General features: G+C 40.0%; 1 protein-coding gene, 1 long non-coding RNA gene and 1 pseudogene across 4 annotated transcripts in view; 1 reads left to right on the top strand and 2 right to left on the bottom strand.

Moving 5' to 3' along the window:
* Positions 1-207: 207 nt before the first annotated feature.
* Positions 208-23,951, top strand: part of LOC146400117 (uncharacterized) — a 32,673-nt gene continuing 8,929 nt past the window's right edge. The window contains exons 1-2 of the long non-coding RNA XR_014816240.1: positions 208-412; positions 16,837-16,906. This is a non-coding gene — a long non-coding RNA (uncharacterized LOC146400117). The remainder of the gene's footprint in view (positions 413-16,836; positions 16,907-23,951) is intronic.
* Positions 13,968-14,068, bottom strand: LOC146400118 (U6 spliceosomal RNA; annotated as a pseudogene).
* The window catches only part of C9H1orf105 (chromosome 9 C1orf105 homolog), a 39,710-nt gene continuing 34,555 nt past the window's right edge, over positions 18,797-23,951 (bottom strand). For 2 of the 3 annotated variants that reach the window (XM_021063651.2, XM_084977625.1), the window contains one exon: positions 21,542-21,919. In XM_021063651.2, coding sequence (XP_020919310.2) covers positions 21,774-21,919 — 146 coding nt within the window. In that variant the 3' untranslated portion in view covers positions 21,542-21,773. Of the gene's footprint in view, positions 21,920-23,951 lie in introns of all 3 variants that reach the window. The other variant, XM_084977624.1, reaches the window with a different exon arrangement.

Here is a 23,951-nt window from a genome sequence, read left to right as displayed (position 1 = left end):
CCTGGAAACTTCACTTCTACTGATAACAACACAAATGTCAAGGATAGACGTAATGTTGAGAAGAGTAACATATTTAAGCATCTGCCACCAAGATATTTGCTAGGAATTTGTCATGAATGTTCTCATTTTTGCCTTGCAACACTCATAAAATGGGGATGCAGATGAGGAAGCTGGGGCTTAAAGACGTCAAGTCACATTCCCAAAGTCACATAGCCAGTAAGTGAACGAACGGGTCTGACCACTTGACTTCTCAGATTTTGTGATACCTCTTACGCTAAACTGAGTGGCGCTGACCTAGACAAGCAGGATGATTCCAAAGGAAGATCTTAGGAAAGGAGCACAAGAATAATAGTGCAGCGAATGCAAGGAAGACCAAGAGTAGGACCAAGGGACACATAAAAAGTAGACTGAGGTGAGTGATGTCGAACTAAATCTGGGAATAGACGAGGAGGCTGAGAGCTGTCTTTTCAGTGACGTCTGATTGTGAGGTAGGGGGAGGCATGTGCTTTAAAGAGCCCTGCTGGCCTGGTTCTCACCTTCCCCCATCCACTCAGGGGTCTGGCCCTTGGCAGTTCCCCCAGGACATGACCGATGTGCTTTCCTATGCAGAGGCCTCATCGCAATGCAGAATTTCTGTTCTCAAGGCATTTCTAGCTTTCTATAGAACCCGCCTTCCCCCACTCAACCCCAAGGGCTAAATATACTGAAAACCTCAGCACTTCCCTGCCTTTGTATACACAGGCTGCCAAGATTATACCATCACAACCCTGGTTGTTCTGGAGTTGGCTTCTACTGGTCACAATAACAAATTATTAAATTTTTAGAAATTTTATGGGTTTGTTGTTAAGCCCTTGGTAATGTGAAAGTAACCTTGCTGAAAGTGGTAAATGCTGGAGTATTTACACCACAGAAATTGGCAAATGCTACAAATCAGGGCTCCTTTTTCTTTGAGAACTAAAAATAAAAGACTATGATTCCTTTGCTAAACATGCTATGCATTCACAACTTTTTCAGCAAAATTTGCTGAGCATCTGCTCAATGGCAGACCTTGTAGTAGAATGAGAGCTATAAAGATAAGCGACATATGCTTTCTGGACTAGAAGAGACTTCATTAACTTTGAGAAGCTCCCTGACCAGTTTTCTCTCTATAGCAGAGACAGGTAGAAAGCTTTGGGTCTATTCACACTTGAGATCCAAATACGTTAAAGTCTCTTCCACTTGCCCTGAACCAATATCCTAAGAAAGATATTTCAGAAGCTTGTAACCAATTCATCTTAAAATAAAATCTTTGCTAAATGGCAGAAAAATCAAAGCCCTGATTCTTTAGAAATACTTTTCTTCCTCTTTCTCTTCTCCTAATCCTTACACTAGAGCCTTGGGGTTTGTTTGTTTTTTTTTTTTTTTTTTTTTTTTTTTTTTTTTTTTTTTTTTTTTCCTTCATGCCAATGAAATGAACACAGTAGGGTAATTCCCTGGGATAACTTGGGGTAATTGCTTTTGTTAGTGCTTTCCAGACTGCTGGGAATAGGTTCATAGGGATCCCATTAAATTTTATTTATCATTTGTTTATTTTAAAACCTTGTTCAAACATATAATTTCCTCATTAGCTTGCCCCCTGTTCTGATTTTAATTCCATAGTTCTGTGTCCAGAATGAAAGATGCCACAGGAAAAAAGAGACTGGCTTGCATTGTATGACCCTTGTACCTCCCAGTTCTGTTGCTGACCTGATGAATGACCTTGAGCTGTCACTTCCCTAACCAATGTGTAACAGGAGCATTTAAAGGATTAATTGTGGCTCTCATAGACTCTTAGAAAAGGGAAAAGCAAGTGCTTATTATTTATTCAGTACTGGCTAGTCCAAAATATAGGCTCTGCATTGTCTAGATAATGGAAAGCCTTGGATCTCTTACCTCTAAGACACAAAATCAGCTTAAAAGGACCCGAAACCGTGACTGCTCTGAATTTCCGTTGAGGATCAGAGTTGCTGCTGTGGTTGTTCACAGGAAAGAAAGTAGGCTCAGGTAACTCTCAAAGACCTGTGTCATCAGAGAAGGTAACTCCTGGCATTCTCTTAAGGGGGACTTGAGAATGGAAAATAAAAAGGAGTGAATCCCAGGCCTGCAAATGGGAGAATGCAGGAGTGAGTAGAGGGTTGAGGGAATTACAGATTTTCTCTATTTGTCTCTCTTCTGGGCTTCAGTTCTTGAACCTTGCTGGTTTTTCTAGGATATTTCATGTGTAAACCACCTCTGTTCTTAAGATACCAAGCATTTTTGGGTATACTTGCTCTGTGATACATGCTGAGGATATATTGGATAAGACGCCACTTCTTTTCACAAAGGAGCACATAGTCCATGAAGGGGAAGAAGGAAAGATGTGTGCTGAGTACATTAGGAATGTGATAAAGTAGAAGAAGGGGATAGAAGAGCTTTTGGGAGGGGTTCCTAAGCCACACTGTTACGCTAGGGGGAACCTCCTGGAAGAGGAGAGAGATCTGAGCTAGTTTAAAGACAATTAGATTCTACCTGGGGAATAGTGGGGAAAGGGTGTTTCTGCAGAAGAAAGAGAACATGTGGTAGGAGGACAAAGCACTTCAAAGAGCTCGAAGTAAAGCTGGAGCTTAGGGTTTGATCAGGGAGGAGAGGCAGGGGATGGATAAATGGAAGCCAGCCCCAGAATAGTCTGCAGCCATACTGAAGAACTTGCAGTTCATCTAGGGAAATCAAGGAGCCACTGAAGTATTTTAAGCAGCAGAATGGCCTTATTAAAATTGTGGCTTAGGAAGCATTTAAAAATAATATAACAGTAAGATTTATCAATATTGATTACTTATCATGTGCCAGGCATATTTTGAGCACTTCTCTTGATACAATGCATTTCAGTCTCACAACGGTCTTGCCCAAAGCCGTGTGGCGGCAGGAAGGTGTAGTATCAGGGTACAAATCTAGGCAGGCTGCCACCAGCGCCCCTGCTCTCAGCCACTAAGCTATAAACACGCCTTCTCTTGTTGGTCTTCATCAGCAAATGTCAGTTCTCAGAGCTTATTTTTTCTTTGTTGTTAAGCCAGTGTCACACACACAAACAAGAAGTCTGACTTTGTGAAAAACCCAGCTTTCGATTATAGAAGGTCTAGGGGGGTTACAAATAGGAAGGAAACCACAGAGAATTCCATGCTGAGTAGACTCTGTTTCTACCTTTCTACAGTGGTTTCATGGTCCCTTAGTAAAGATAACTGGCAAGGCATTTCTCTTTATTTCAATCTTGAGCTTTGCTGGGAATCCACAGGAACTCCTACCCGCAGCTCAGTTTCTGAATTCCAGAATGAGTTGTTCCTCCTTTAGAGAGAGAACTAATTTCTTCTATTTCCCTTAGGGCCAGTTTTTGGGAAACAAATTCCTAGTTAACACAGAGCACAATTAAGACACATCAATCAGCACTGAATGAGGGATAATTTAAACAATTTTAAAAATATTTCTTTTTTTTGGGGGGGAGGCCTCACCTGCAGTATATGGAAGTTCCCAGGCGAGGGGTCAAATCAGAGCTACAGCTGCTGGTATACACACGGCCTATACCACAACAATGCTTGATCTGAGCTGTGTCTGTGACATCCCACGGCTCACAGCAACACCAGATCCTTAACCCACTAAGCAAGGCCAGGGGTCAAATTGACATCCTCATAGATACTAGTCATGTTCATTACTGCTGAGCCACAACCGAAACTCCAATTACTTCATTTCTAGAGAGCAAGTTTGGTGTTCTTAGGAAGTGCCAGATTGTGTATAGCTCCTGAGATATGCTTGCAAATATCAAATATTACTTTCATTCAGTCAATCAAAACTTACTGAGTACCTGCTCTGTGCCAGGCACCATGCTGGCTAGATATAGGGGGATGGTTAGGTCATGGCCTCTTCCTTCAAGCCTAATGGAGAGACTCAGAGTCAGTCTCTGAAATTCTTACAATATGGATGTTTGCCATCTGTATGTCCCTGGACACCTCTGTCTCTGTGACTCTTGACACCTGTGTCTCTTGACTTGCAGGATATCTTAAGACACTTCTTCCTCTGAAATGCTCCAGTTCTGCAAATGGTCACTCTGGTTTAGGGAGAGGAGAGATGGTTCTTGACTTGGGCTATCTGGCTGAGCCAGCTGCCACCCATGCGTCACGTCCTCCTACTTTCCCATCTAACAATTAACAAGGCATACTCTAGCCTGTGCTGTTCTTATAGGCCTTTTTGGGAGTTCTTGGGTTGTGGCCACTTTCTAATGGGGCAAGTGAAGAATTTTGATTTCAAATCATTTAAAAAGAATTACTGTTTCTTTAAGCATTGAAAACAGAAATATCTCTAAATGAAATGTCATCCCCTTGGAGAATTTCTGAAAAGCCCAGCTATGTGACTATAAGCCAATTTCATCCCTTCCCCAAACATACAGATTCTTCCTTGGGAAGGTGTGAATTACAGGGGCCTAAATGCAATGCTTGAGGATCAGTTGTCATGGAAACAAAGCAGGGCCATAAATAGCTCATTCAGTTTCATACCCCCTTTCCAACCAGGCACTGCTCTGCGGGAGGCACTGAGCAGGCAGAGCCTCAGAGTAGAAGGGACAGTCTGTGATCAGAGAGTCCCAGACCAGAAAGCTTTACAGTCTCAGGAGTTTTCAGGAGAGCCTATCTTTCTCATTCTTCAATGGAGAAGACATTGAGAGCTCTGAGGAAGTACGATTTGGAGTTAATTTTACATTAAATTTACATTCACTCCATTAACTACACTCTTCTCTTGTTTTCTCTCCCTTTTCTTTCTCTCCTTCTCTTCGTCTACTCTACCTGCTCATGCTCATCCCCAGGAGTGTCAGAATGACCTTTTTTCCAGATTCCCAAGTGTTGACAAACCAGTTCCTTAACAATCACCTTTACCTCCACAGTCATCACTAGCTCCAAAGAACAGGTCAACCTTCTGAACCAGAGAGACAGGATGTGCCTTTTGCCAAGAAAGAAAGAAAGGCAGCCTTCTTAGAGCGATGCCAATCTCAGCTGTTTCCAAACACAGCACCTCATTCAGACTTCCTGCATTTTTGTATAGAGCAGTAGCTGATGACACCTTGGCCTTAGGTATAAAGGCTGAGTCATCTTTGACCAGTGTCCAACACAGTGCCCAGCCATGGTGAGTATATATGGTTATCACCTGCTCAGCCCCACCCACTTCCTTTGAAAACTGTCTCTCTGGACACACTGTATCTTTACAGAGTTCTTATTTAATCTCATCCTAATGGTCATAATTGATGGCTTGATTTGAAAGGGTGCCCTTCCAAGTTGTGCTAGGTGCCTTCCCTTGGATTTTTCAGCTTGGAACCACAGTGGCCAAAAGCTTTAAGCCATAAAGTTTAGAAGATGCCTGTGGTCAGGTTTTCCACTACGTGGAAATAGGCATCTGCAGAAGGAGAAGGAAAAAGACAACACCAGGAAGAAGGGAAAAGGTAGAGAAAGAATATACACCGTATTTAGTTTCCTGGAGTCTGGTACTTCCCTGTCCATTTTGTGGCTTGGTTGTTCTGGGAGAAAACCCAGCATCCTTTATGTGCATTTCCATTAAAAAAAAATTGTATGAATTGAGGTCCTGTCACTTGCAACCAAAGGATCCTGGCTCTTCTCTGGCACTTAGAGGCACTTTGTAAATGCTTGCTGAATGACAAACGAGTAGTTTTTCAGTGTCCAATAATAATTCAGAATATCACAAGGCAGGAAGATGCTGGAAAGACCAGTTGGTTTATCCCTCATTCTGGGGCAGATGCACAGGCACCCCAGTCAAGGGAATGTGCTCTGATTTTTGAAGCCCTCCTGGAAGATTTTATAACGTTCCTTGTTTCTTTAACAAGAGGAACATAAACAACCATGACATCTTGAATCTCTTCTTCTTCCCTAAAAGTCCCCTGAATTCCATTCCTAGCCTTTTCACTGTTTTCAGATAATTAAAGCAGCTCATCATTAAGGAGTATATGACACACATTCTTTCATTGAGCAAACATTTACTGAGGGCCTTGTAAATGGCAGGCACTATGCTAAGAGCTGTGATACAGAAATATTACAGCTATCTCCTCAGAGAAAACAAATCATTTAATACCTAGTCTAAACCTGATATGGCATTTTATTGGTCTGTAATTGAAATAATTACAGCTCCTGTCCTTATTTTCTTTATTGAGTCATGTACTGTTCAGCCATTCAACAAATATTTTTGAGTTTTAATTTTAGGGGTATTGTTCTGGCTCTGGGTTTATGGAGCTGGTTGAACAAGGTCCTAATATTCTAGTAGGATAGATGGGCAAAAAAGAAAGTGAATAATCACTCCAGACAGTATCAGAGAGTGATAATTGCTATGATTAAAAGAAGCAGAAAGAGTTCCTGTCATGGCTCAGTGTTAAAGAATCCGACTAGTATCCATGAGGACGCGGGTTCAATCCCTGACATTGCTCAGAGGGTTAAGGATCTGGCATTGCCCTGAGCTGTGGTGTAGGTTGCAGATGTGGTCCAGATCTGGCATTCCTGTGGCTGTGGTGTAGGTCAGAAGCTACAGCTCCAATTGGACCCCTAGCCTGGGAACTTCCATATGCCGTGGGTGTGGCCCTAAAAAAACACATACATACAAGAAGCAGAATAAAGGATTAAGCATCTTGAGTTGTTGGCAGGTTATGATAGATGAGATAATCAAGGGGATTTCTCTGAAGAGAGAGCATTTAACCAGAGTTTATGCAAAAGGTTGAGCAATGCAAAAATCTGATATGATAGCAGCCCTGCCAGATGGCCTGAAGAACTGGGCTAGATGGTCTCTGGAATTCCTTTTGGTTAAAAAAGAAAAGAAAAAAAAGTAAAGAAATAACAGAATTTTACCCTTCCTACCTAATTCCTCTTTTATAATAGTTTTAGTGGTTCCTCTCAAAACCTTTACCAGCACATTTAACTTCCAGTTATAGAGCCCAGAGTTAGTCTCAAGGGAGGTTCTGTCAATAGTACAAGTCATGGAGCCAGCAGCTTATCTTCACATCTGTAGATGGCCTCATGATACTTTACCATCTAGCCCACCCTCATTTTAGAAAGGGCCTAAGATGCTGGACAAACTCAAGTTGTAATCTTTCAGGGAAAAAGAAGTAGCTTTGGGGAACCCTAAATGAGCACCTCAGGGCCATGGTTGATGTGCTATGTAAACCTTGGTTTCTCCATCTGTAATTTTGGAATGGTCACAATAGACAAAATATTACCTTCATAATTTAAACTTACAGGAAAGAAACTATAGTCTAGATCCTTACACAGTGACATCTACCAGATGTCCAGTAATCTTTGGTCGCATTAGAATGCACTGATTTTGATTATTGCTAGAGTTTGTGGGCCATCATATGGGCAGTGAGAATCTCAGTTGAGAGAATTTACTTTTGCTTCTCCTGGTTAGTGTAACACCACTCCAAATTAAATTCTCAGATTGAGAGTATGTGGGCCACACAAGCAGTGTGAATTTAGATCACTTGTATGAGTGCCAGTTGGTCATTTAATTTCTCAGATGAGACGTTTCTCACCTTCTCTCCACTGGTGCCAACACTGAGGCATGCAAGATTTTTTTGCTGTTTCTGTGTGGTAAGTTTATTTCTTGTTTACCTCTGTATTGATCGTGTGGCTCTTTGGTGTCTCAGCTTTCTTTTTTTTTTTTTTTTTTTTTTTTTGGTTTTTTGGTTGTGGTTTCTGTTTTTGTCTTTTTGCCTTTTCTAGGGCCGCTCCCGTGGCATATGGAGGTTCCCAGGCTAGGGGTCCAATTGGAGCTGTAGCCACCGGCCTACGCCAGAGCCACAGCATCACGGGATCCGAGCCACGTCTGCAACCTACACCATAGCTCACGGCAATGCCGGATCCCCAACCCACTGAGCAAGGCCAGGGACCGAACCCGCAACCTCATGGTTCCTAGTCGGATTCGTTAACCACTGCGCCACGACGGGAACTCCGGTGTCTCAGCTTTCTATGGGGGTCTCCCAATATTCTTCATCTTGGGCATTTTTTCTTTATTAGTATATAAAATAACGGTAGGTCTTTTCATTGATAGAATCTTGGATAGGGCAACATACAGTGATTAATTAAAAGCCTAAGGGATGGAACATGAGATGGGTATGTGGAATGAGGGTGTCACAGCTGGGAGAAGGCCATTGACAAAGGATGTGGGAACAAGTGAAAAGACTAGTTCATCATCTACAGTCAATCAGAAAAGAATAGGAATCTAACCTGACTGATATAATACCATTATTATTATTATTATGGACTGCAGGAAAATTTGGAGCCTGAATGCCTGGGGAAGAGGTATAACACCAATGAGACCTATACCTTAGGGGAACACATCAAAGGCCCAAGCACAGCTAGGATAGTGACTCCAAATGTTTATGAAGTGTAACTACATTTCAGTATATGTGGATCCAAATTTTCTCCCTGGAAGGGAGGTTGCCGGTGAGGGGAGGTGGGGGCCCTCATACATCATTTATTTATTATTTATCTCCCCTACTAAGGGTGAATTAATTTATTGTGATAATCTGTCAACATACCTCTACTGTTCAATTAAATCACAAACTTCTTAGGAACAGAAAATGATCATATTCACGGTTAGATCAATGGCACTCAACATAATGCCTATTGCGTAGTAGGTTTTCACAAAATGCTCACTGAATTAAAGTAAAGCAAATGGCACAGGTCAATGGAACAGAACAGAGAGCCCAGAAAAAACCCATGCATTCATGGTCAATTAATTTACAACAAAGGAGCCAGGAATATACAATGGGAAAAGGACGGTCTTTTCAATAAATGGTATTGAGAAAATTGGTCAGCCACATGTAAAAGAATGAAGCCGGATACTACCTTATACCACCCATGCCAAACATTAACTAAAAATGGATTAAAGACTTGAACCTAAGACCTGAAACCACAAAACTCCTATAAGAGAACATAGGCAGTGAGCTCCTTGATACCAGCTTATTTTTTGAATATGATACCAGAAGCAAAAATAACAAAAGAAAAAATAAATAAATGGGACTACATCAAACTAAAAAGCTTCTGCACAGCAAAGGAAACCATCAACAAAATGGAAAGGCAACCTACTGAACAGGAGAAAATAATTGCAAATCATATATCCAATAAGGAGCTAATACCCAAAATTTACAGAATAACTCATACAACTCAATAGAAAAAAATCCCAAACAACCTGATTTAAAAAATCCTTCTCAGAAAAGACATTTTTCCAAAGACATACAGATGGCTAAGGTATATGGAAAGATGCTCAACATCATTAATCCCCATGGAAATGCCAATCAAAGCCACAGTGAGATATCACCTCACATCTATCAGATTGGCTATCATCACACACACACACACACACACACACACACACACACACACACACCAAAAAATAACAAGTGTTGGCTGAGACATAGAGAAAAGGGAACTCTTGGGCACTGTTAGTAGAAATGCACATTGGTACAACCATGAAAACAGTATGGAAGTTCCTTATAAAACTAAAAATAAAACTACCACATGATCTAGTATTCCACTTCTGGGTATTTATCTAAAGAAAACAAAGACACTCAATTGAAAAGATAGCTGCACCCCCCCATTAATTTCAGCATTATTTGCAATAGCTAAGATACTGAAACAACTTTAAATATCCATCAGTGGAAGAATGAATAGAGAAATTGTGATCTATACACACACACGCACACACACACGCATGCAAACACACACAAACACACACACACACTGGACTATTATTCAGCCATAAAAAGAATAAAAATCTTGCCATATGCAATAACATGATGGACCACTTATGCTAAGTAAAATAAGTTAGAAATAAGCCTATTTCTAAGTAAAATAGAAAGACAAATAGCATATGACCTTTTTTATATGGAACATGAGAAAAAAGCAAAAACAAAAACTCAAGTTCATAAGTAACAGAGAACAGATTGGTGGTTACAAAAGGCAAAGGGAAAAGGAGAATAAAAGAAATGGGTAGATTTGGGGGGGCTTAAATAAATTGAATTTAAAAATTTTAATGACCATATTTTTTTAATTTTATTACTATTATTAAAGTATAGTTGATTTACAATGTTTTTTCAAGTTCTAGTGTACAACAAAGTGACCCAATCACACATATTTCCCTATGCTGTATAGTAGGATCCCATTGCCCATCCATTCCAGATACAACAGTTTGCATCTAAAAAACCCCCCAAATGCCCATCCATTCCACTCCCTTCCCTTTCCCCCTTGAAAACCCTAAGTATGCTCTTCTTGGCCATGATTTGTTTCTGTTTTGTGTTTGTTGTTTTTAAATAGGATCATCTGTTCCATATTTTAGATCCCACAAATAAGTGACATCATATGGTATTTGTCTTTCTCTTTCTGGCTTACTTCGCTTAGTATGAGGATCTCTAGATCCATCCATGTTGCTACAAAGGGCATTAGTTTGTCTTTTTTATGGCTGAGTACTATTCCATTGCATATATGTACTACATCTTCTTAATCCATTCATCTGTTGATGGACATTTAGGTTGTTTCCATGCCTTGGCTATTGTGAATAGTGCTGCAATGAACATAAGGGTGTAGAGAAAAAGGTACCCTCCCCCACTGTTGGTAGGAATGTAAATTGGTACAACCACTATGGAAAGCAGTATGGAAGTATCTCAGGAAACTAAATATAGAGCTACCATATGATCCATCAATTCCACTGCTGGGCATATACGTGCACAAATCTTTCATTGAAAAAGATTAATCACCATATTCATTAAATGGTTATACAGTCACTCATTTGGATTATCTTCATAATCAGTAATGACTGCTAGAACCAGCAAGATCAAAAATAATGTTAATCTTTGCAAATGATGCAACTGACAAGGGTCTAATTTCCAAAATATACAAACAACTCATACCACTCCACAACAAAAAACCAAATAATCCAATTGAAAAAGGGCAGAAGACCTAAATAGACATTTCTCCAAAAAGACATATGGATGGCCAATAGGCATATGAAAAGATACTCAATTAATGTCTTAAATCAGTGATAACTTTATTCCTGTCCTTTGTGCAGCTATATAAACCTAGGACCCCTCACTTCTTTTCTTCCTCCATTTCCTCCTTCTTTGTCTCTCTGTTATTTTTTCCTTCAATTTAAGGGAAAAATCTTGTTTTACTTATTTAAAGTCTTTTAAGCATTAAAGTCTTAGTAACAGAAAATGTTCAAAATGTTGCACATCTGATTTTATAAGTGTTTTATATTTATATATTATAACAATTTACATGGTATTACATTTAAATAACCTAGAAATAGTCCTGGTGAATCTTCATTTCATTGTAGAACCCAAAGACTGAAAGAGTAACCCCAACCATTCCCCGTCACCAAAGATCAACTGGTCCTCACTGAACTCACGGACAGCACAGATCTGGTGCATCTGTCAGATCCTTAAAGCTCTCCAGGGAATAAGATTCTAAAACTTAATATTCTACTGAGTGTAGAAAATTATCTCTCTTTTCCTGGTGAGAAAAAATACTTTTCTTATAACTCCAAAGTCCCTGCTGGAATAGAAGTTTAGTTTCTTATTTGGTTCTCAGCCAAGTTAGAGAACACCTGGAGAGTAACTTTTAATGTGTATATTAAAATAATAACTCCCTGCCAAGAACTACACAAAGGGCATCAAAGAACAGCATTGTCAACTCCCCCTGGATTCCAGACAGAGATTTAATTATAATGACAAGATTTAAAGATCAGGCCTGAACATTAGTAAGATTACTGGACCAAATACACATATTTCTTTAGTTCCGCCTTGGAATAGATATAAGAAATTATTGCTGCACCAATAAAATAGACAAACAAATAAAAAATAGAAATGAATGAATGAATGAATAAAGTAAAGCAAATGGAGAGAAGTCCCAGGCTAACTCACTGCCGTTGGGGGCAATAGAGCCTATCCCCAGAACTGGACTCATTTCTCATCTACTTTCCAAGCACTTCTCAAAATTGAAACTGACACCCTCTTTTTTTTAACATAAAAATTTCACAACCCCCTTGAAAGTCACTAATGTGCAAAGGAGAACTAATAGTTTTTAGCTAGACTCTAGTTTCTGTACACCCTCACCAGCTAAAAAGACTTTGCCAGATCGACTTTCATTATTTCGTATTTTAACACAATAAGATTATTTTCTTTTACATATATGTATCTGCAAAATAGTAAAATATTGAATGCACTTTCTAACTGCACACCTTGCCCTAGGTCATGATATGTTCCTCCTGGGCAGCCTTAGGCTTCCTAGTTTTGCTCTGGCCAGACTCCTTTCTGTGCGCAGCCCTCTGAACCTTGTTCAGAGACAGGGCTTAATCATAGTTAGCCAGACTTCCAAGATGATGAACTCTTACTCGATGTTTCCAAGTACCCCCTTCCTGCACCACACCCATACCCCCGCCTCCCTCCCCACAACCACTTTCCTCCACTTTGGGTTCCAACCATGGACCAGAATACCAGGGTTGACAGCTAGAAGACTCCTCCACTGACTCTGCCACACTCCTGGGTCTAGCCTGCCTTCCTACCTTCTACCATCCACTTCCCAAGCTTTGTCTGTCATGGGGGGCAAGTTTCATGCCCAGAACTTGGCTCCTTCTGGCCCCTCCTTGCCTTCCACTCCAATGACATGACACACGCCAATGACCCTGGTCATCTAACAGGCTGAGAGAAAAGAAGCCTAGGCCTGGAGCAAGCAAGCATTTCCCACCCTGGGAAAACCCCAAAAGATGAGGCTTGGTTTGCCCGTGGTTTGCAGCTAGTTTTATCTCTCACCACAGAGGAATTGCTACTTTGGACTTTACTAAGGTTGAGATGACTGACTGGTAGGAAATTTTAGATATACCATGTTGAGCAAGAAATGGGCACTGTTGGGAGTTCCTGTTGTGGCTCTTTGGGTTAAGAACCTGACATAGTCTCTGTGAGGATGCAGGTTTAATCCCTGCCCTCGCTCAGTGGGTTAAGGATCTGGCATTGCTATGAGCTATGGGCACAGGACCCAGATGTGGCTCAGATCCAGTGATGCCATGGCTGTAGCACAGGTCAGCAGCTGCAGCACTGATTTGACCCCTAGCCCAGGAACTTCCATTTGCCACAGGTATGCCTATAAAAAGAAAAGAGAAAAAAGAAAAAAAAAAAAAAGAAAGAAAGAAAGAAATGGGCATTGTTCACAATCAAAGAGGCAGAGCAGGGTAGTGAAAGGAGTTTCAACTATGTGCTCAGAAAGGCCTTGGTTCAATTCCCAACTTGGTGTGAACCTGGGCAAGTTATTTAACCTTTGTGAGTTCAATTCCCTCATTCACATAATGGGGGTAATAACCCTATTTTGTAGGGTCACTGGAAAGGTGAAATGTAAACACACAAAGAGTGTTCAGCATGTAATAGGGAACACGATAAATGCTCATCTGATCACCCTCTTTACCAGCGTACAGTAAGGGTTTGATACATGTTAGTTTCGAGAGTCAGATTTCCAAATGTAAAATGAAAACGTTTTCTCCTTGAATTAGAGGGCTTTAAATGAAAACCATGCTACTGTATCAATTCTTACAAGAATTTTTTTTTTTTGTCATTTGGATAATTAAATATTTTATTCTTTAAAAGTTAATGGGTCATGATAGTAAAATAAGTTTAAAAGCTAAACAGAAAATTTACAAAAAATATATATATATAAAAATGGCCCTTAAACACATTGCAAACATGTTAGGTCTCCTAATCTGAGAAATACAAATTTCAATTACACAGAATTTCTCATCTCTAAAATTAGTTTAAGAGTAAAAACTGTTACAAATGTTATTAAAGCTGACAGAAACAGGTACTTGTATACATTTTGGTGATAATATAAATTAGAAAACTCTTATGAAGGGGTATTTTACAATATCTAATAAATATACATGAGCTTAGCTTTAAAAATATGGAACTCTTCACAAATTTGTACGTCATTCTTGTGCAGGAGCCATGCTAATCTATATATCCTTCCAATTTTACTATATATGCTGCTCTTATTATTGAGGCAAATACTTTAATTTCATTACAGGAAACCAAGACTCACAGGGATTAAGTAACTTGGCCAAAGTTACACAACTATAAAGTATCACAATTCTGGGTTTTTCCTTGTGGTTGTATCAACCCAATATGGTCAGATGTTATCTTGTGCTTATCAGAAGCTCTAATTGGTAGTTACATATGAATTTGTTTAATAGAAAAGAAAAATTAATAATTATTCAATAAATGGTTCTTATGTTAGCAGCACTTGAAATTACCAACAGGAAGACAGTATTTAAAGAGGTCTTTGGAATTCTACAAAATTATTAGATTCATCTCTTTGACTGGTAATGCATTGAAAAAAAGAAGTTGAGATATTGGGGTTTTTTAGATTAAAAGAGGCAAAAATACAATGTGTCACCTTAATTTGATTTGGCTTTGCTTAATGTCATAACAGATATGTTGGAAACAAACTGGAAATTTGAATGTGCACAAATGGAGAAGACAATTAGGAATTATTATTCATTTTTGTAACGTGTGATAATGGCTATCATTATCTTTTGAAGGAGAATTTTTGGTAGGGGGAAGGGGAAAGCTACCAGTGGTAAAATGAACTATTAGTGGTAAAATGTCATGATGTCTTTATTTTAAAAATGATTCAGCAAAACAATATTAAATGGAGGAAATGCAGGAAAATATTGACAATTTTAGACCCTAGGTGGAAGACATAGAGGTGCTCTTTGTGCTATTAGTCCTATTACTTGTGTATTTTAATGTTTTCATAATAAAATAGAGATTAAAGAAGAGGACAGATCCAGATCATCACACTTGGAAGGACTATTTTTTTTTTTTGGTCTTTTGTCTTTTTAGGGCCACTCTTGCAGCATATGGAGATTCCCAGGCTAGGGGTCTAATCGGAGCTGGAGCTGCCGGCCTACGCCACAGCCACAGCAACACAGCATCCAAGCTGAGTCTGCGACCTACACCACAGCTCATGGCAACACTGGATCCTTAACCCACTGAGTGAGGCCAGGGATCAAACCTGCAACCTCATGGTTTCCAGTCGGATTCGATAACCACTGAGCCATGACAGGAACTCCTGTAAGGACTAATTGATGGAGTAGAGATTCAAACAGACTGTCAGGCTAGAATCTAGTCAGGGGAAGCTTAATAAAGAAGAACACAGTCATGTATACAGGTTTTTTTTTTTTGTTTTTTGTTTTTTGTTTTTTTTTAAGATGAGCATCCTGAGGAAAGTGTTCAGAACAGCTATTCTCACTAAAGGACAAAAAGGCTTTTGTTGGTGGCAGGTCAATGTGAGAGAATGAAGTGACATGGCTGCTAGGACAACTATTGCCCTTTTAGTATCATTTCTAGAAGCAGAAGATCCAGAGAGGGTGATAGTCACATGACCACATTTGGCCAGGTCACATCTGGAGTTGTTTTTGTTTTTCATCTTTTTAGGGCTGCACCCACAGCATATGGAAATTCCCAGGCTAGGGGTTGAGTCGGAGCTACAGCTGATGGCCTACACCACAGCCACAGCAATGCCAGATCCAAGCCACATCTGCAACTTACACCACAGCTGATGGCAATGCCAGATCCTTAACCCACTGAGCAAGGCCAGGGATTGAACCTGCATCCTCATGGTACTAGTCAAATTCATTTCCACTGAGCCATGATGGGAACTCCACATCTGGAGTTTTAGATTCTACACTAGGTACCTTGTTTTGAGTGGCACTTGGGTGGGTCCAGAAAGGATAACTAGGTCATGTCATATGGGCCAAAGAACCTGGGAAGTGTAAGTTTAAAAAACACTAAGAGTCAAAATGTACATAAACAACAAATGCTGGAGAGGGTGTGGAGAAAAGAGAACCCTCCGACACTATTGGTAGGAATTTAAGTTAGTACAACTGCTGTGGAAAACAGTCTACAAAGTTCCTTAAAAAACTAAAAATAGAACTACCATATGATCCAGCAAATCCCACTCCTGGGCAAATATCCAGAAAAGGTGAAAACTCTAATTCAAAAAGATACATCACCCCAAGGTTCATAGCAGCACTATTCACAATAGCCAAGACATGGAAGCAAACTAAATGTCCCTCAGCAGAGGAATGGATAAAGAAAATGTGGTACATATATATAGCAGAATATTACTCAGCCATAAAAAGAATGAAATAAAGGCATTTGCAGCAACATGGATAGACCTAGAGATTACCATACCAAGTAAGTCAGAAAGAGAAACACAAACACCACATGATATCACTTATATATGGAATCTAAAATACAACAATATTTATAAAAAAACAGATTCAACAGATAGAAAGCAAACCTATGGTTGCCAAAGAGGAAAAGGGAGTGGGAGGGATAAATTAGGGAGTATGGGATGAACAAATATACATTACCATATGTAAAATAGATCAACTACAAGGGTTTACTGTATAGCACCAGAAACTATATTCAATATCTTGTAATAACCTACAATGGAAAAGAATATATATCTGAACCACTTTGCTATACACCTGAAACCAACAAAATATTATAAATCAACTATACTTCAATAAATAAGTAAAGAAAGGAAGAAAAAAAAAAGACAGACAAACTAAGGGAAACATGGCCATACCATCAAATATTTCAAGGGTTTTACAAAAAAAAAATATCTCAAGGGTTTTGTGCAAGAAACTAGTCCCATGTGGGCAACGCTATAAAAAAGAAGCAGGTGCACATGTTGTAATAAAATGAAGCACTGTTTTTGTTTGTTTGTTTATTTGTTTTGTTTTGTTTTTTTGCAGAGGTGCCCAGGGCAAGACTGTGTTTGCTAAATGGACAGCATTGTATGGAACAGTACGGTCCTGTTTAATGGTAGGAGAACACTGGTAAACTCCAGAGGGGAAAAATAAGTGAACTGCTCTGAAAAGTTTAAAATGAGACATTTGTTACTATTTGCCAGAACTAGCATTTCAGTAGCAAAACCTTCAAGGGCCAGAGATAAAATTTATCTTTGATCTGGATGCTTGCCTGAATTTGCAGTATGCAAGGACCGCGTTGTCTATCAGAAAAACAAGCAATTACATTGATAGTTTATCAACTTTCTAATTCCAAAGTTAGAAAGATCCTGTCAACTTTTCAATTTTTTTTAAAATTTATTTCCTCTTATTTTGTTTTAGAGTCAATGAAACATTCATGTGTTTTAAAATTCAAAGAGTAATTAAGGGTATACCATGAAAAATCTACTTCTGCCAATTCCTGTCTTCCAGGCATTCAGTTTCACTGCCGAAAGACAGCTAATGTTAACCAGCATTTTTCTTGTTGTTTAGACACATCTTACTCTTCATGTAATTTTCTCAATGTGAGACTCTAAGAAGCAAGCTTTCCTGACTCTCTAGCCACGTGACATCCCATAGCATAACCACTGCTACACAGGACTAAGTAGAGGCCAATCCCAAGAGGTTCAGGAACAAGTTTTCCTCATAACTGCCAACATTTGCCAATGCCTAATGCCACTATACCGCACTTCACTGGCCAGGCAGTTAAGCTTCTTGCCAAAGACTCTGCAAAGAAAGAGAGAGATAACATCCTGTGTGGGTGAATATGGCTTTCTCCTCTGACCAACTTTCCTGACAAGGTCACACAATTGCATCTTTGTTCCTGTCCAGAGAGCTGGACGGTTGGTGCCATGGAGAGTGTTATTGCTGCAACCACCCTGGATTCAGTTTATAGTAACTCATGCTTAGTCCCACACTGGCTTCTACACGTGCTCTTCATTTGTGTGTATATGTTTTTCCTTCAATTAAAATTAAAAGTTACTCAACATCAAGGTCCTAATACCTAAATCCTTTGTATCCTCAGAGCCCCAAATGCAAGGATCTCACCTCCTATTTTCTCCTATTACTTAGTAACTGAAAAATGGACTTTTCTTAATTCTAAGTATGTATTGAATATGTGTCCAAGTAGCTCCCGTGGGGATATAGTGGGAGCAGGAGATCTTGTTCTCATCCTCATGAAGTGACACATTTTTTCTAGACAGATAAGAATGACACGTATGAAACAGGCACAGTACTTATTAAGGTGCTAAGTTAAGATGGGTTTGAAGGGGACATGGTTGAAACAGGATTGATCATCCTAGTTTTCTCTAGAGATTACTTAAATTTTTCCATTTCTAAATTTTCTAATTTAAATTTTCTAATCTTGATTCTTAAAGGCTTTAGTTTAGAAATGTATTAATAGAAACAAGTCCATGCTTCCTCCCCTTCTTGGAAATGGTCCATATTCTGTTGGGACGTGCCCTCCTCGTCCCTCAGCCCTTCCCTGAGTAACTAGCCCCCCACAGAACACTCCTGGCAGGGCTTTCCTTAGGAGGAGCCAAGGCCATTCTGCCAAACTTGTTACACCTCTGTTCCTTGGAGTTATATAGTTCTTGGACATTTTCAGAAAGATGTGATACCACAGGGCCCAGGAGCCAAAAAACCTCTGACAGGCCTCCTGTGAGCTTTGACAGTCAGGGTCCAGGGAAAATATAATTGATCCTGAGAAGGGCACAAGGCAGGAAAGGCCTGCAGGATTTTACAAAGTGAAACTGGAGACTGGAGGTGACAATGGCTTTGTGTTACTTTTTTTTTTTTTTGCATAGATTCTCCTAAACATAGCATTCTGCTCCATTCCTGGCAGCAAAGGAATTGTGCTGACTGATTGGTTTTTAAGTCCCCTAATTGAGGTGAAAAAAGATAAAAGAGTAGGAGTAAGTCTAACTCATGTCTGGGGATTTTTATTACAACAAGAGTCATTTATTTTTAAAACAGCAAAATCAGGCTTTAGCCTTGAGACAAACAAATCTACCCAAGATTATCCATGTTAAAAATTAATCTGAACTGTACATGACTTTGAATCAGGAATAACATCAAGTAGGTTTTTACCATGAAGACATTATCGTGGCCCATTTATGAGAATTCTTTGGATAAAGCTTAGTAACGTGCAGTAGGTAAAATAATAACTGACAAGTCCAGATTATTACCTCCAAGGATCCAACTCAGCACAGAAAAGATTGCACTAAGGAAGATGGCAGAGTTGATCACTTGACTCTCGCAGTACAAAAAGAAGCAAAGTTTGGCACATGTAAAGTGATTTCTTATAAACATATTATGGGTAGAAAAAAATCAGGCAGCATCCATGTAGATCTCTTTTTAAGTTTAAACTGAAAGGTGGTATTGGGTTGGTCATGTGGAGAAGTTTGTCAAGAGCTGGACTTCCTAGTCTCGGACATTTGCCCTCGGTGCCATTACTCTCCAGGATACGTAAAGCAAATTTGCCAGCTGGCTACTTGTTCAACAAAACTGTTGATGGGACATCACTAGTGGGCTAAGGTCATAGTAATGTCAGGTTTGGGCTTCAGATTCTGGGAAATGAGTTCATACTAACCAAAAGCAAATAAGCTAACAAGCATTCATATAGAGAAATGAGAGTTCGAAGGCAACTAGAGTTCTTGTGCCAACTGGTCAAGCCATCCTATTCCCACCAGGTCACTATCTGAGAAATAAAGTTAAGGTTGTTAGACAGATGATGTGAGTAAAGGGAGATAAATGATGTTAAAAGTTAATATCACCAAACTTTGAAAATCTGCCGCTGCTTTCTAATATCTCTGCCAAGGAACCAGATCTCTCAGGTGGGTGAGTAAATAAAGCATCCTGCATCCCTGTCCTGGGAAGGCTGGTGACACAAGGGTATATTACACACCCTGGAAGTCCTCAAAGGGGTCTAGAGACCCCTGGAGTCTCTGAAATCCTTTTTGGGATTTCTGTGAGGTCAAAATTATTTTCCTAGTAATACTGAGCTGTTCTTTGCCTTTCTTACTTTTCTTATCTCTCAAGGGTACAGTGGAATTTGCCAGAGGCTACATGACATGTGACAATGTTATCACTCTGACAGAACTGTAAGGTGTACTTGTATACTGTTGTGTTTTAAAATTTTTTCACTTTAATTTCTAATGATAAATGTCAGTGGATATAACCCACTCAATATCTAGGTTACCATACTAGAACACTAGCAAGTGCTAGAAAGTTATTGTTTTCCAAAGAGATTTTTGGAAACACCAGGTAGTCTAGATAAGGATTTAATGAGATTTAGGAAGAGTTCTACCTACCTAGGTATAAAATATTCAGATTACCTCAAAAGCTCTAAATAATTGTGCTGGGGGTACATATCCTCCCCCTGATGTGTAGGTATAGGTGCCCCAAAGCCTTTTACTGGCTATGCTAATTTGCACAAAAAAAAAAAAAAAAAAAAAGAGAGAGAGAGAGAGAGAAGGAAACATTTTTGTCTGTGATTCATCTGTCCTCTGACAATTAGCTGAAATGGGATCATAATTCATGCATATAGCCATCACCTTGAAAGGATGTGTGTGCTATTTTTGGAGTTCTTGAACTCTAAATGAACTGAAACCAAGAATCTCCATAGCAGACCAGGAATATAGGGCAATCAAGCAAGCTTTTCTGGTTTGGGGGTTTGTGTGCACAAGAAATGAGGTCAGTTTAGTCACCAGGCCATTTGCTAGAGATTTCTAAAGTCCATTCTTTAAGCACAGTCAGCACAGAGGCTGATTCTCACATGTTGGTCTAATACCCATTTAGTCAGGACTGTGGGATCCCATAAGACCCCTGCCTCCTAAGCAATGGAAAGGATTTTTTGTTGCTTTTTTTTTTTTTTTAATTTTTAGGGCCACACCTGCAGCATGTGGAAGTTCCCAGGCTAGGAGTCACATCAGAGCTGCAGCTGCCGACCTACACCGTGGCTATAGCAACCGGAATCCCAGCCATGTCTGTGACCTACACCACACCTCACAGCAATGCCAGATCCTAAACACACTGATCAGGGCTAGGAATTGAATCTGCACCCTCGTGGATACTAGTTGGGTTCGTTACCACTGAGCCATGATGAGAACTCAAAAAGGGCCTTTTTTATATGAGCCCTCCTGAAGCTGGGCATGGAGCATATGTGCTCATAAACATAATATTTACAAGCTGAGAATCTTCCTTTATCTCTCTCACACATAGGGATGATGACAGAGCTGGAAGTTATACATCTTCCAACAAAGTAACCAAACTGCCAAATCCAAGCATTTAGTTTGGATTTGACAGAACACACACTAGATGAACATCTGTTATATGCCAGGCTCTAAAGAAGGTGACATGAGGAAAGAAAGATAGTGTTCTTGCCCTCAAGGGTGGCAACAGCTAATCACCTGCCATTTTCCAGTTACTGCATCACAGTATATTCTGTCATCTACCAGAGTTAACTGACAGAGATAAGGACAGAGGGTGACCTCCATATCTCTCCTTTATTACTAGGCTGAACTCATGAGGAACCTCCTAGAACCTCTGTCCCCCTACCTTGAAGAAAAAAAAAAACAAAAACCAATTTTCACAGGAAATTCATGTCTTAGCAACAGAAAAATATTGCATGTTATAATCTTCCACAAAATAAAATGAGCAGCACTCAATACGCTTCATTTTAGTCAACTCATCTTTATAATCATGTATATTAAACCATTTTGTCTTTAGGAGAAATGAGTAATAAGGTAACGGCAAGAGCTAGAATTCTAGCAACAGTTAGGAAGGCAAAATTGAGTCATCTTTTTTGTGCTTAAGAGGAAGTTATGAGAGGGCATCAGTGTCAGAAACTGGCTTGGTTAGGTTGCTTTCTCCCTGAGAGTCTAGAGGTGATAAACTCCGGCCACTCACTGCCTCACGGTCTTGCCGACTGGCTCCTTTCTGGGCAGGGGTGAGAGCTGTGTCTCCTGCAGAGATTGGTAGGCATCTGACAGCAGTCCGTGGAAGACAGCTGTCCTGGGGCCCAGGATGGGCAGTCTGTATTGAATGTTCTCTGGAGGACAACACAGGAAGGAAGGACAAGGGCTTCTTAGATTCTATTTTTAAAAACTACTCAAAATACTTACAGTCACAAAGGACTTCTTGAACCATATAAAACAGCTTCCAAAATTCACATGAGAATCCCTTTTAATAGAACCATCTTATCCCCCACAACATTTATGCTTTTACATATCTTGTCAAAGGGGCCAGAAAGGAGTGCTTAGAAGCAAAATTCAAATATTTGGGGACATTGCCAATTAAATTATAAATGAAGGTAAAGTATGTCTGGGGTTGTACCACGAGTCAAAGGGAAAAGAGGACTCAATCCTCAGAAGACTTTTCGGGGAAACGTGTATGGTTCCGCTCCTCAAACAAACATGATCTTATAAAAGGCTGCAGTAGGGAGAGGTACTTGCATTTCAAAAGGAACCTTTCTTTTATGAACTCATTTATTTCAGGGCTCCTTAAAATCCTCACCATTCTGACCTCTTCTTCGAATACCAATTTATATACAACAGTTGGTTAATATTCAACTTTTCCAGAAGACACATTGTGAAGGAAAGTAAGTCAGTGCATGAAATAACATCTTCCTATGGGAAGTCACTGAATGACTAAGGGAATTGGAAGCCTGAAATCTCTGGAACAAGCTCCTTAGTCCAGTTGACTGAGAGCTAAGACATGTCACAAGATCACAAACCTAGGACCCTATTCAGTCTCACTGCTTGTAATGAAGAGGAAACAGAGGTCCAGGATCAAAAGCACTGGTGGACTGAGGACCAGAATCCAGATTTCATTAATCCTAACTCTTTATACCACATCTCACCATTGGGCCAGGTGGTAGACCTATGTCAGGTGGTTAGCAGCTGTACCAGAGCCTGTGTAACGGAACTCTGGACTCAAGGCCAAAGTCAAGAGAAACAAACCCATAAGCAACTCCATCACCTGCAGAGATAGGCTCTTTCTATTTACTGAGTTCTCACTAATAATTACTGATAACATATTGAGGTCAGCCCAGAAAAATAGCGGAAATCACTGTTGTGATTAATAAAATGTTAGACAGTCATTGGAAGTGATGGCCACTGGGATGAGTCAGTCATTTGGCTTCTGCAGTATGTCCACAGGCTACACAGCACACAGGGTGGCAGCAATGAGCAATGCATCCTACACAAGGACATGTCTAAGCTTTATAAACCAGTGAGGATGGGGCAGTATCAGCACTTTTTCTGGGTCGATCAAAGGTGAAAGCTGCTTGTACTGAGTGGTGAGGGTGGGCAAAATGCTTCTCTAGTTTTACAGGTGGGAACACAGAAGCCCAGGGAGTTTCAACAATGTGGCCAAACCTGTCAAGCAAGACTAAGTTCTGAACCCAGGTCCCTTTGCTCCTAGGCTTTTTCTTTGACCTCAGAGAGCACACACAAGAGGAAAGATCAGCTCAGAAGGGTTGTGACTGGAATGAACCTTAGATCTCTAAGCTTCAGCTCCATGAGCCCTCTCCCTGAAGCCCCTCCTCCAAGACTGCTGTCTTTGGATTAATGCTATGGGCAGGAACCAGGTCTATCAAGAACATTTATGTGCTAATGTACACGCACTGAGTCTAGATCTTATATTGGTAATGGAAATACAATTACCCATTCCCAGGGTTAATGAATTGATGAAAGGCATCTTATCAAGTTGTCCGGTAGAATCAAAAATAAACATTCTTGCTGAGGTAGCGGCATGTAATTGTGTATGAGTATGTGCATGTGTGTGCATGTGTGGTTCACTCCTTTGTGAGGTAAACCTGAAAAAAATCCAGGTTCAAGGGAAACTCAGAATGAACCTTGAAGCTAACTGCACATGTTGTTACCCAGTGTTCTATGGGATTCAGGAGAATAAGGTGGTTGCAGGCAGTTGGGGGGATCTTTCACTGGGCGCATGCTCTCTGCTCTTGGATCTTCAGTCTACTTTGGCTAAATGAGAGCCATGATCTAGGCCAATATTTTTGGATATATAAGAAGGGGTTGTAACTAGCAGTCTTCCACTCCCTAGAATGGTATCTCCAAACC

This window comes from Sus scrofa, chromosome 9 (assembly GCF_054392235.1).
Source record: "Sus scrofa isolate SSC_HxYL_T2T_F1_AM1 chromosome 9, Sscrofa_HxYL_maternal_Yorkshire_Landrace_v2.0, whole genome shotgun sequence".
In the NCBI taxonomy this organism is placed as follows: domain Eukaryota; kingdom Metazoa; phylum Chordata; class Mammalia; order Artiodactyla; family Suidae; genus Sus; species Sus scrofa.
This window is presented reverse-complemented; position numbering and strand designations above follow the sequence as displayed.